This window comes from Acomys minous (assembly GCF_964271855.1).
Source record: "Acomys minous genome assembly, contig: scaffold_67, whole genome shotgun sequence".
Lineage (NCBI taxonomy): Eukaryota > Metazoa > Chordata > Mammalia > Rodentia > Muridae > Acomys > Acomys minous.
The window spans coordinates 23,767-37,500 of record NW_028182143.1 but is presented as its reverse complement, the minus strand read 5'-3'; the positions used below and the strand labels follow the sequence as shown (position 1 = coordinate 37,500).

The following is a 13,734-nucleotide window of genomic DNA, read 5'->3' as shown; positions in this document are numbered from 1 at the left end:
CTGCTGCTTCCCGTGATGCCCCGCGGCGGCGGCCATGCAGCCGCTCGTGTCGCCCGTGACGAAGGCGCTGCTGGTCGCGCTGTTCATCTTCGCCATCCTGCTCATCCTCTACGTCATCCTGTGGTACATCTGCCGCGACGTGGACTGCGACCGGGGCCTGTGATGGCGTGACGTCAACCGGTGTGACGTCACACCCGCCGTCATCATGGCCGCCTCCGGGGAGGAGCAGGGCTGAGCCGCTGCGGTGGGTGCTGGGCTGGGGTGACCGGTGGTATTTGGGGGTCACCTGGTGATGGGAGGGCACGCCTACTGCGGAACCGGAAGTCCAGCCCCAGGACCGGAAGTGGTGATTCCCGGGGTCCTGAGGGAGGAGGACTGAGCCCCATAGGTGCTGGGTGCCCATGGGGAGCTGGAGTGATGGGTGAGGGTCCATGGTGTTGGGAGGACTCGCCCACTGAGGCACAGAAAGTCCCACCCCCAGGACCGGAAGTGAGGGTCTGCACCCCAAGGGCGTTGTTGAGGGCTGACTGAGTGGTTCAAAGAGAGTGAGGAGTGGGGCAAACACAGTCATTGCGGGTCATGGTGGTGCTGGCCGCACTTCCGCACCCTCTGAGTGGGACTTCCTGGTCCTTCGCCCCAGCCATCCCTTTCCTCTGTCCTCCTCATAGTCTCTTCCTTCCGTCACAGGGTCACATGATGACATCACCAGATGATGCAATCGCCAAGGGGCGGGTCAGCCGCCACCACCGCCTCTGTCACCTCACCAAGCCACGTGCCACTTCCGGGGTGATGATGTCATTGCTGCTGCTTCCAGGATGACATCATCGGCCTCACACCCAGGCCTGGATCCCCAGCTCCTCGCCTCCACTTCCACGATGATGACGTCATTACCTCTGCCGCCATGCCCTGCCCACCCGCAGCCATCGCTCTCTCCGCTGTGGGTGACGACCAAGGGAGGAGGAGTCTCGCCTCCCGTCAGTCTGTGCCAGTCTCGTGTGTCGCGTTCATTTTGTATCGTGTGTCTGTTTCGTGTTCCCAGTTTTCCCATCATGCCCCGGGGCCACTCCATGACGTCACCACGTCCCGGCCCCACCCCCAATGCCCTGTGAACAGAGAGAAATAAATAAAAAGTATTTTTTGCCATCTTCCTGGTCTTGTCTGAAGGGCGTGGCGTGCTCTACCCTGGGGCGCTCACGTGACATCACTTCCTGTGACCTCACAAACCAGAACGTGCAGGCTCCTCCAGAGGGGAAAGCCAGAAAAGTAAACAGCAGCGGAATTCCCCTGTGACGTCATACACTGGGAGGGCGCGGCCTGTGACGTGAAACTCCACCCAGGGGTCAGCGTCAGGGTCAGGGTTAGAGGGTTTAGGGTCAGGTGTCAGGGTCGCGGCTGGGGTCCGAATCAGGTTCAGGGGTCACAGGTCAGGGTCGGGTTCAGGGTCAGGTGTTAGGGTGACGGTCAGGGTCGGGGTCAGAGGTCACAGGTTAGGGTCGGGTGCAGGGTCAGGTGTTAGGGTCAAGGTCAGTGTGTAGAGTCAGGGTCGAGGGTTCATCCCTTGGACCACACCTGATAGTTAATTCATCTATTAGTATATGAGTGGCTCCTGCTTTTTAATTTTTATTACATGTTTTTTTGTTCATCACTTGGACCACATTGGTGCCTCATCCATCTATTGGTAGATTAGTTTCTCTATTTAATTTTTTTTAATACATCTATTTTGTTCATTGCTTGGGCAACAATGGATCCCTTCATCCATTATTAGTAGATGAGTCTCTCCTGCTTCTTAAAATTTATTATTATATTTATGTTTTTTCACCCCTTGGAACACGATACTTCTTCCATCTATTGGTCTATGACTCGCTCCTGTTTTATAAATATTCTTATTACATTTATTTGTTCATCGCTTAGATCACACTTTGTACTTCATTCACCTATGAGTAGATGAGTCCCTCCTGTTTTCTAAATTTTATTTTTACATTTATTTTTGTCATTGTTTGGACCACACTTGATACTTCATTAATCTATTGGTAGATGAGTCGCTACTGCATTTGTATTTCGTTATTACATTTAATTTGTTTATCGCTTGGACCACACTTTATAAGTCATCCATCTATTGGTAGGTAAGTGGCTCCTGGTATTTAATTTTATTATTGCATTTACTTTCTTCACCATTTTGACCACACTTGACACTGCATCCATCTATTGGTAGATGAGTCTCTCGTGTTTTTAAATTTTATTATTATATTTACGTTCTTCGTCACTTGAACCACACTTGATACTTCATTCATCTACTGATAAATGAGTTGGTTCTGCTTTTTATTTTATTTTATTATTATATTTATTTTGTTCATCACTTGGACCACACTTGAAACTTCATCCACCTATTGGAAGATGAGTGGCTCGTGCTTTCTAAATTTTATTATTATATTTATTTTGTTTATCACTTGGACCAGACTTGATACTTCATTCATCTATTGGTAGATTACTTGTTCTTGTTTTTAAATTTTATTATTGCATTTATTTTGTTAATCACTTTGATCAAACTTGATACTTACTCCATCTATTGTTAGATGAAGGTGGTCTGCTTTTTAATTTTATTATTACATTTATTTTGTTTATATCTTGGACCACGCTTGATACTTAATTCATCTATTGGTAAATGAGATGGTTCTACATTTTAACTTTTATTATTATCACATTCTTCAGTTTTTAAGCCTATTTGATAGTTAACAGATTTGTTTTAACTAGATTTTTTTTTCTTCCTTTTCTCTTAAAACTATCACCTGCCTCTCCTCCCGGTCCTAGTGTGTGTCCTGCCTAGGGCTAGGAAATGGAGCCGGCTAGAATTCTTCTCCTGGCCTCTACCAGACCATTTCTCACCTGCTCCAGAATTGTGTCAGTCGAAGTATTGTGTCAGCGGGCTCTGTTCCCCCTGGTTTTTTATTGGGTTCGGCCAGTAGGGACGCCTAACCGTGATGAGGAAGACAAGAGGCATCAGTGGATTTACTTTACATCCTATAGTGTCGTGAGCCGGTTTCATCCATCAAGGAAAGATCCCAGGCTTCTGCCTAACACTCCTACTGATTGCAGCTCGAATAGGATACCACATTGTACTTCCCTGTCTTTAATATATATTTATATATGTTTTCTCTAGTCAACAACAAGAACAGCAAAAAGTATCAGGGCGATAGATTAGGTTTTCGATGCCATTGAACATTCTGTTATAGGAAGTGATACAGAGGAGCCCGATTAAAGAATTTAACTACGGGTAATGAATTTGCCCTGCCCTCAAGTTTTTGAATAACTTAGGGATATGCTTTTACCACTTCGGCTCAGTTTCATTCAGAGTAAAATGAAAATAACAGTAACATACTTCTTTCTTCTAAAAACTGGCAACTGTTGCTATTTTTGTATAACACAGGCAATAATTTGGATGGCAAAAGGGAAAAGTGTAACACGTCTGAAGAATGGAACATGTAGATTAAATTTAAATGAAATGCACAAATCTGTAAGAAAAATCATGGCTATGGTAGGGAAACTGGAAGAGACATAGTTAAAACATACAGAAAGTATAATAGAAAGCAAGGCATTAAAATATACGGATAAAAGCCTGAAAATCAAGCAGTCAAATTTTTCTATCACATGACAAAAATCAAAATGAGTAAGAAAAGTCATAAAACAAAAGTTCAGAGAAGATATAACTTCACAGAAGAAGAAACTCCAATATAGATCAAGATTTATGCCTCTTGAGAAGAAATTCCACTACCATTTATTTAAGTGATAAAATAAGACTGTCTATGAGACTGGCCACACGGGTCCCCCACAGCGTTATCTGTAAGAGCAAAACACTAAAAATAACTCCAAAAATGTCCAAAAACAGCCGAGTGGTGATGTCTATCCAGCGTCTACAGAGAATCCTATGTCCTCAGGTGCAACTAACTCACCAAGACACCGAAACCCCAACGGAGGCTGACTCAGCTGTGTGGAAATTTTTGTTTTAAGTTATCACTTAGTTTTGTTATTTTACTATGTTGTCACTTCTTAAATTCTTTGACAGTATCCTACCATGTAAAAAAAAAAAGTATGACCGCACTCACGCCCCCCCCCCATCTTCTTTCCTCTCCCTGTCTTTCCTGTTCTTCTTTCTTAACCTCAACGGGTCCCTTCTGTTTCCCCTCCCTTTCTCGTCCCCTCCTTCAAAGCCTCTGGACTCTTCGCTCATCCTCACCGGCCTCCTTCCTCCTGTCCCTCCTCCTCCTCCTAAAACGCCTGACACCGAAGGAGCCTCTGAACATCCAGGAAGCAAACCGCTCATCCATGAAAGTAGCGTCTGAGCCCCAGTGGCCTCGATACCATCCCTTTTAATATTCCTGACAAATGCTACACCGAGAAGAGCTTTTAGGGCTAAAGAGATGGAGACACTGAGAGACGTCTCTGCAGAGACATTGTGAAAGACATAAAAAAAATTAAAAAAAATAAAAAATATAAAAAATTAAAAAAGAATAAGAAAAACAGAGAGAGAGAGAGAGAGAGACATGGTGTTAAAGAGAAAGAGACACTGAGAGACGTCTCTGCAGAGACATTGTGAGAGACATAAGAAATAAAAAAAAAAGAAAAAAAAGAAAAAAGAAAAAAATTAAAAAAAAAGAAATAAAGAGAAAGACAGAGAGAAACAGAGAGAGAGAGAGAGAGAGAGAGAGAGAGAGAGAGAGAGACATGGTGTCAAAGAGACGGAGAAACTGAGAGACATCTCTGAAGAGACATTGTGAGAGACATAAAAAAATTAAAAAATGAAAAAAAAATAAAAAAAATAAAAAATTTAAAAGTAAAAAATTATTAAGAAAAACAGAAAGACAGAGAGAGAGAGAGAGAGAGAGAGAGAGAGAGAGATGGTGGTAAAGAGACAATGCGAGACACATGGAGACACCCCCCCACCGGTGACAGACATGGCAAGTCACACCACACCTACAGCTCAAAAATATATAAAAAAATAATTAATAAATAAATAATATATAATAAATAAAACTTTATAAAAAAATTTTTATTTTATAAAAAAATAAAAGAGTCCAAACCTGTAATTTTCGCCTGCTTGCCCAGGCCCCCGGCGCCCCTGCCCAGTGTGTCTGAGTCCCCGCCCACACACTTTGGTGCCACGCCCACAGGTTGTGGCCACGCCCACGCTCTCCTGGGCCACGCCCATGAACACGGAAGTAAACACGCCCATGCTCCCGGAGACCACACCCACTCGCCTTGTGGCCACGCTCGCGCTCTATAGGGCCACAGGCTTTGGCCACGCCCACACAGTCTAGAGCCACGCCCACACACTCAAGGGCCACGCCCAAAGGTTGTGGCCACCCGGAAGTAAACAGGAAGTAAACAGTCACGTAACCAGGAAGTGAACAGGGATGTCTGGTGCCCAGGGCTGTGAATGCAGAATCACATCTTCTGTCTTGGGCTATGACTAGAGAGGGACCTACTGTACCCAAGGTTCTGTCTGCAGAGGGACATCTGGTGCCCAAGACTGTGAATGCAGAGGGACACTTTGTGTCCAGAGCTGTGTCTGCAGTGGGACACCTGCCCCAGGGCTGCGTCTACAGAGGGACATCTGGTAGCCAGGATTTGTGTCTGCAGAGGGACATCTTGTGTCTGGGGCTGGGACTGCAGAAGGATATATGGTGGCCAGATCACTATCTGCAGAGGGACATCTGGTAACCGTGCCTGTGTCTGAAAATGGATATCTAGTACAAAGTGCTGTGACTACAGAGGGCCATCTGCTACCCAGGGCTGTGTCAGCAGAGCGACATCTGGTGCCAAGAGCTTTGTGTGCAGGGAGAATTTTGGTACTGAAGATGGATATCTGGTGCCAAGGGCTGTGTCTGCAGAGGGACATCTGGTGCCCAGGGCTGTATCTTCAGATGAGCATCTGGTGACTAGGATGTGTGTCTTCAGAGGGATATTATTTGCCAAGGGCTGTGTCTGCAGAGCAACATCTTGTGTCTGGGGCTGTGTCTGCAGAGGGATATTTGGTGGCCAGGGCTTTGTCTGCCAAGTGACTTCTTGTGTCCAGAGCTGTGAATGCAGAGGGACTTCTTGTGTCTAGGGCTGGGTCTGCAGAGGTCCATGTGGTTCCCAGGGCTGTATCTTCAGATGGACATCTGGTGACGAGGGCTAATGTCTGCAGAGAGACATTTTGTGCCAAGGGCTATGTCTGCAGAGCAACATCTTGTGCCTGGAGCTGTGTCTGCAGAGCAACATCTGGTGCCCAGAGCTGAGTCTGCAGAGGGATATTTGGTGCCCAGTGCTGTGTATTCAGAGGGACAACTGGTACCTAGGCCTGAGTATGGATTTGTTTACCTAACCTTTATCTCTCTCACCTGACGGTATGGGGCAAGGGCACCTATGGCCCTGTTGTACGTGTCTGCCTGTGCCTCTCTCGTGCTTCTAGTGTCTATGGGAATCCATGGGCCTGAATTTGTGTCTCCTCACTGTGTCTCTCCCCTTTAATTCTATGGAACGCGGTAATTTCTCATCCTGAATAGGTGTGCCTTATTATGTCTCTTTCCCTCTCTCCTCTGCCTATGTGGGACAAAGCCTTTTATGTGCCTGTGAGTGTGCTTTCCTGTGTCTCTTGCACATTCCTCCAGACATACAATGGCATCAATGGGCCTGAGTTTGTGTTCCTGCCCGTGTCCCTCTCTCCATTTCCTCTAGGGGTCAAGGCCATCTATGATCCTGAATGTGTTTGTGTGCCTGTGTCTCTCTCGCAGCTCCCTCTAGGGTAAAGGAGAATCGATCGGGCAGAGTGTGTGTGCGCCTTCCTATGGCTCTTGCACCTGCCTTTGGGGGATAAGTGCATGCTTGTGCCTGCATGTACCTGCCTGTGTAACTCTTTTCCATACCTAAAGGGGACAAGGGCATCTATAGGCCTGAGAGTTGTTTCCTGCCTGCATCTCGCAACCTGTCCCTGAGGGAAAATGTCATCTGTGGGACTGTGTGTTTGTACCTGTGTCTTGTTCCCCTCACTCTAGGAGACAGAGGCATCTATGTGTGTTGGTGTGTGTTCTAGACTTTGTCAGCCCTTCACCTACATTTATCGGACAGGGTCATTTGTGAGTGAGGGAAGAAGTGATCATCTGGTTCTCTCTCACCTGCCAGTAGGGCAGGAATTACCATCTGTTTGCCTGCGTTTGAGTGCCTGTCTGTGACTCTATCACCTGCCTTGAGAGGACGAGGGCACCTATGCATCTGAGTGTGTTTGCCCACCAGTCCCTCTCACTTGTTTCTTGCATATGAGGACATCTATTTACTTCAGTGGGTGTCACTGCCTGTATCTCCCTCACGTTCTTATTGGAAAAAAAAGTCACTTTTATGGCTGAGAGTGTATTCCTGCCTATGTCTCTCTCTTCCTTCTCTCTAGGGGACAAGGGCATCTATGGGCCCAAATGAGTGTCCCTCACTTTGTCTGTTTATCATCTGTATCAAGGGGACAACAGCATTCTGGGGCCTGAATGGGAGTCCCTGCCTGGGTCTCTCTTTCATATGCTTATATGAGACAATTAAACCTATGCATCTGAGTGCGTGTGAGGGTTCCTTTCCGTGTCCCCATCTCCCATGACTTTAGAAGAGAACAGTATCTATGTCCCTGTGGGTATGTGTGCCTCATGTGCTTCTCACTGTTTCGAGAGAACAAAGGTATCTTGATGCCTTATTGGAACGCCTGTGTCTCTCTTTCTACTGCCTCTAGGTCACTGAAGCTTCTATTGAGCTCCGTGTGTTTGCCTGCCTCTATCTCTCACCTGCTTCTAAAGCCAGAGTTTGTAGGTTCCATGTGTCTCTCTTTGCCCATATTTTTAAAAGGCATACTAGGGCGAGAGTGAGCGCCTCGTAGTGTGTTTCTCCTCTTCATCTAGGTGAGAATGGCATCGATGTGCCTGGTTGTTTATGTCTGTTTGTATCTGATTTCTGTCCCTCTAGGGAACGTGCTTATCTATGGGCCTGACTGTCCATTCTTGCCTGTTTGTGTCTCTTACCTTCATGTAGGGAAGAAGGTCATATGGGCCTAAGTGTGTGTCACTTTCCAGGTGCCTCTCCCCTGACTGTAGGGGAAAAGGCCATCAGTGAGCCTGAATTTTTGTGCCCGCCTGCAGCCTTGTCCCCAGCATCTATGGGAAAATGGCATCTATAGACCTGAGTGTGCGTGCACAGCTGCGTCTCTCTCACTTGATGCTATCATACAAAGGCTCCTTGGACCTCAGGGTTTCTGCCTGAGTGTGTCTTTCTCATCTGCTTAGACTGTGAAAAAGTCATCAATGTTGCTGAGCATGTGTGCCAGACAATGTCCCTGTCTTTTTATTCTCCATGGGTGTCCTGGGGTGCGTTAAGCAGGACCCACACTCACACCTATGCCCCAGGCTGTATCTTCCCATGATGCCCCGCGCGGAGCGTCAGGTGGGGGTGGGGAAGGGTGCAGTGTCTCGTTCCCATTAATTAAAAAATTTTATCATTTACAAGTTACGCAAGTTAATTTCACGGGATGGGGAAACTGAGGCCATGAGAGGGAGGGGAGGTGAGGCAGGTGGCCGGTCGGCCTGGGAACCGCCGGCCATCATGGCTGGGCACTTGATCAGGGGGACGCAGGGCCTGGCGGGTGGATACGCGAACGTGATTCAGATGAACGCGTGCAGGGCTACACAGATTAGTGCGGAACCAGGGATGCTTCCCCCCCTCCCACGCGTCTGATTCCGCTCCGGTGCACTCGGACCGGAAGTCCCGCCCCCCCCCCAGGAAGTCGCCACCCTATGCGGGACTCGTAGCCCCCGGGAACACCGCAGAGCACATTTCCCGGGACTCAGTAAGTCCCGAGGTCCCGGCGCTCTTGCAGGAAACAGGAAGTCCCGCCCCCCAACAGGAAGTCCCCACCCTATGCCGGACTCGTAGCCCCCGGGAACACCGCAGAGCACATTTCCCGGGACTCAGTAAGTCCGGAGGTCCCGGTGCTCGTGCAGGAAACAGGAAGACCCGCCCCCAACAGGAAGTCGCCGCCGCCGTCCGCGGGACTCACAGCCCCGGAAAACACTGCATAGCGCATCACCTGCTGCCCCGAAGTCCCGAGCTCCCTGCGCTTTTGCAAGGAACAGGAAGACCCGCCCCTAACAGGAAGACCCGCCCCTAACAGGAAGTCGCCGCCGTCTGCCCTTCCCTCAGGCCCAGGCAACCCCGCCCGGCATAGAGCATCCCTGGCCACCCTGCCTTGGCTCAGGAAGTCCCGCCCTCCCGGCGCTCACAATCGCACCGCAAACAGGAAGTCCCTCCCCCTCCACCGCGGTGCCCGGGCAGCCGCCGTCCTCCCTCCGTTTCCCGCAGCCTCAGCTCCCCCACTCTGTGTGCGGACCCCGGGCCACCCCCCCCACCCCCACCCACGCCTCTGCCTCCCCCCTCCTCCCGCCAAGGCCGCGGCGTCACACATGTGGGTGAGTCAGTGGGCGGACGCCGCGGGGTCTCCCAGGCCTCTGTGTTGGGGCCGGGGAGGGAGGAGGGGGACGGAGCTAAGGGCCCCGTGGTCCCCGGTCGCGTCTGGAGAGGAGGGCGGGGGCGGGGGATGGAAGGTGGGCACCGGCGCAGATGCGTGGAGGGAAGGGCTGTGTGTTTGTGTGTAACGAGTGCTGCGCGGGACATGCGTGTGCCATGTATGCTGTGTGTTCAGCGTGGCGGGAGGCGCGGCTATTTTTCCATCCCCGTCCTGCCCTCCCCCTCCAGGATGTGATGCCCCCCGCAGGATCGGGTGCACCTGTGCCAGGTATGATGCACGTGTGTGTTAGCATGTCAGGCGTGAGTGACAGTGATTCACTCCCCCCCCACACACACTGTGCCAGGTATGATGCACGTGTGTGTTAGCATGTCAGGCGTGAGTGACAGTGATTCACTCCCCCCCCACACACACTGTGCCAGGTATGATGCACGTGTGTGTTAGCATGTCAGGCGTGAGTGACAGTGATTCACTCCCCCCCCACACACACTGTGCCAGGTATGATGCACGTGTGTGTTAGCATGTCAGGCGTGAGTGACAGTGATTCACTGCCCCCCCACACACACACTGTGCCAGGTATAATGCACGTGTGTGTTAGCATGTCAGGCGTGAGTGACAGTGATTCACTCCCCCCCCCCCCCGCACACACACACAGGCCAGCGTGTTAGCTCTTGTGCATCATGGCGTGTGTCCCTGTATGATAGAAGTGCACACATGCGGGTTGTCCAGAGTGAGGACAGGGCGCTGTGCGACCTGTGTTAAGCCCTGTGTTTGTGTGTGTGTGTGCAGGTGTGTATGTACGCAGATGACAACACACATACCGACCTGCTGTCCTGGACATATTTGGGATATGGTGGGGACAACAGGGTGGGACACATCATGCACATGTGTGTGTCATATGTACTCCTGTGTGTGTCATATGTGCTCCTGTGTGTGTCATATGTACTCCTGTGTGTGTCATATGTGCTCCTGTGTGTGTCATATGTGCTATGTGTGTCATATGTGCTCCTGTGTGTGTCATATGTGCTCCTGTGTGTGTCATATGTGCTCCTGTGTGTGTCATATGTGCTCCTGTGTGTGTCATATGTGCTCCTGTGTGTGTCATATGTGCTCCTGTGTGTGTCATATGTGCTCCTGTGTGTCATATGTGCTCCTGTGTGTGTCATATGTGCTCCTGAGCCCTCAACTGAGTCCTGCCCAGGGCCCTCGGGGTCACACATAGGCACAGGGAGGAAGCAGATTTTTCTGCCAAGAGGTCAGGTTGTGCACGCGTGTGTCTGTGTGCGTCTCTGTGCGTCACAGTTGTGCTCCGGCAACCTCGGGACAAAGGACGTCGCCCACCTCACAAACGTGTTCACATGAATGTGTCACGTGTTACTCTTTTTCTTACACACGTGGGACCCATTTGTGCACACATGGGTCCTGTGTTTGGGGGAGGGGGAGTGGAGAGGACAAACCCAAGGTGTCATGTGTGTCACATGATGACAGGCGTGTGTTTCCCAGTCAGGTGTCCAAGATGGCTGCGAACAACACCTGGCCTCCTGAGTGACCCAGCATGGCTGTGCCCGTGCCCACACCTGTGACACAGTGAGTACTAAGGACGCCTGTTGCTCCTCCCCACCCACCTCAGCTCAACTATGGCTGCCCTGGTGAGGTTGCTTCCTGTCCTTGGGGAGGAAGCTGTTTCCTGTCCCTGGGGAGGAAGCTGTTTCCTGTCTCTGAGGAGCTGCTTCCTGACCCTGAGGAGGAAGCTGTTTCCTGTCCCTGGGGAGGGAGCTGTTTCCTGTCCCTTGAGATTAGTTTCCTGTCTGGGGAAGTGTTTCCTGTCCCTGGGGTCATGTTCCCTGTCCCTGAGGAGGTATTTCCTGTCCTCAGGAATGCCTGAGTGTGAATGCCTGCAATTTTCTCTCTCCTCCATGCCTCCGGGGCTCAAGGGCATCTATGGCCTTGGGTGTGTGTGCTTGCCTGTTTGTCTCTCACCTACCTCAAGTGGACACGGACAGTCTTGACTGTGCCTGTGTGTGCGCCTGCCTGTGTCTCTGTCTCCTTTGTCTAGGGAACAAGGACATCTATGTGTTTGGGAATGTGCGCTTATCTTTGTCTCTTTTGTCCCTCGGGGACAAGGCATTTTTGGTTCTGAGAGTGAGAGCCACCCTGTGATCCTCTAACCCCCTTCTAGCATACAGACACAGCTTTGGTCCTCCATCTGTGTGACTGCTGTCTGCCTCTCACCTGCTTATAGGGGGGAAAAGTCATCCATGTTGCTGAGCACGTGTGCCAGCCAATGTCCCTGTCTTTTTTTTTTCTCCAGAGGAAAAGCACACCTATGAGCCAGACCACCAGATAATTGGGTCGCAGGGGTGGGCGGGGCTTATGGCGATTTGCCTCACCCTCCATGAACAGATCTGGCTAGTTTGTACAGCTTTATGCTAATCACAGTGGTGGGGTTGGTGGCTCTGTGATGTGACAGGGTCATGGCTACGGCGCTGACACTGCCCTCTCCCCACCAGGAGGATGCACTGGGAGGGAAGGGGAATCAGGCCACGCCCCCCAGCCATGAGGTCACTGCGCCTGTGACATTGGCAGTGCCCATCTTGTCATCCGGGAGAGGCCAAGGAGGAAGCAAGGTGAGCATAGGAGAGGGGCTAAGACTTCCTGTCTGAGGTATGGGGGGCGGGACTTCCTTCCCGATGCCCCGTCTCCCGCTTACCCCCTGTGCTTTCCCAGCAGAGGCCTTCATGGTGTGACTCAATCCTAGAGTGCTCAGCGTGATGTCCTTCCACCAGGATCCTGCGACTGCGCCCTTGGCCTCATGGCCTGACTGAAAGGAGTGAAGGACCCTGGGGCACGGGAGAGGGGAGAGGGGCGCAAGCAAGAGTTAGAATTAAACGCCCGACCCCTCTCCCTTACACACGTGTCTCCCGTGTAAAACCAGCAGCAACGGGGTGGGGTTGGGGCTTAAAGCTGTAACATCACCTTGACATCATCAGCACTTAAAGGACCATAGTCAGTGATCCTCGGGTTGACGATTTCAGGGCCCCTCAGGGTTGGGGGGCTGGAGCAGCATGGGGTTTGGGGTTAGAGGAGTGGGGTCAGTGAGCTGCCCTGATCTGGTTTAAACCAGCTTCTGGGCTAAGGATGTGAATCCGGTTTCTCTTGTCCTGCACTTGAGGTATTGGGGTGGGGTCATCTGACCTGGGGTGCGGGGTGCGTGGGGGCGTGGCTTGTGTCCAGGGTGGGGGGGCTCAGGATAAGCCAGCCCAGGAGGGAGGAACTGACACTAGAATTAGTGCTGGGTGAGTTGGGATTATGCTAGTCAGGGCAGGGAGGTTGGACAGAGGCTTTGACCCCTGGGCCTGGGGGCTGTGTCCAGGAAGCGTAGATGATTGGCAGGGTCGGGAACAGGAAGTCCCACCCCCTTCCTGTCTGAGGTGTTACTGCCAGGGGTCAGAACTTCTATCCTGGAGACAGTGGGGCACAAAGCAGAAGTCCCCACAAAATGCTTTCTATAAAAGCAAAACTGGGGCAGCAGCTTCCGGGAGGACTTTGAGGAGGGGGCGGGTCTTCCTGTGCACATTATGGGATGGCGCGACCCACGGGCGATGTCACCGCTGTCCCCCACCTCCCTGTAGAAGAAATTTACCTCATGGATGCCCCGGACACGGCGTGGGCGCAGCCCCAAGGAACGGAGTCACCGCAGCCCCGCCCCCCACGCCAACCGGTGCTGGGGCTTTGTTAAGCGGGACCCACACTCACACCTACGCCCCAGGCTGTATCTTCCCATGATGCCCCGCGCGGAGCGTCAGGTGGGGGTGGGGAAGGGTGCAGTGTCTCGTTCCCATTAATTAAAAAATTTTATCATTTACAAGTTACCCAAGTTAATTTCACGGGATGGGGAAACTGAGGCCCCGACAGGGAGGGGAGGTGAGGCAGGTGGCCGGTCGGCCTGGGAACCGCCGGCCATCATGGCTGGGCACTTGATCAGGGGGACGCAGGGCCTGGCGGGTGGATACGCGAACGTGATTCAGATGAACGCGTGCAGGGCTACACAGATTAGTGCAGAACCCGGGATGCTTCCCCCCCTCCCACGCGTCTGATTCCGCTCCGGTGCACTCGGACCGGAAGTCCCGCCCCCAACAGGAAGTCGCCACCCTATGCCGGACTCGTAGCCCCCGGGAACACCGCAGAGCACATTTCCCGGGACT

At 51.4% G+C, this 13,734-nt stretch overlaps 1 protein-coding gene and 2 long non-coding RNA genes across 9 annotated transcripts in view; 2 read left to right on the top strand and 1 right to left on the bottom strand.

Moving 5' to 3' along the window:
* The window catches only part of LOC311591802 (uncharacterized protein), a gene marked incomplete at its 5' end in the record, with an annotated part of 12,464 nt that extends 12,359 nt beyond the window's left edge, over nt 1-105 (bottom strand). For all 5 annotated transcript variants that reach the window (XR_014777224.1, XM_084803431.1, XM_084803430.1 and 2 more), the window contains one exon: nt 1-105. This exon is cut by the window's left edge and continues 294 nt beyond it. Coding sequence is in view for 4 of the 5 variants with exons in the window: in XM_084803431.1 (XP_084659557.1) it covers nt 1-105 (105 nt within the window).
* LOC311591803 lies at nt 105-1,143 on the top strand. The gene is made up of 2 exons (XR_014777228.1): nt 105-244; nt 688-1,143. It is a non-coding gene; the product is annotated as an uncharacterized lncRNA (long non-coding RNA).
* Nucleotides 1,144-9,229: 8,086 nt separating this feature from the next.
* Nucleotides 9,230-13,388, top strand: LOC311591793. Of its 3 annotated transcripts, none has more exons than XR_014777202.1 (4): nt 9,230-9,473; nt 11,033-11,116; nt 12,040-12,156; nt 12,257-13,388. It is a non-coding gene; the product is annotated as an uncharacterized lncRNA (long non-coding RNA). The 3 variants fall into 3 exon arrangements; XR_014777203.1 differs by having other exon boundaries at nt 9,233-9,473; nt 12,260-13,388; XR_014777204.1 differs by lacking the exon at nt 9,230-9,473 and adding an exon at nt 9,633-9,799 and having other exon boundaries at nt 12,260-13,388.
* The last annotated feature ends 346 nt before the right edge of the window (nt 13,389-13,734 follow it).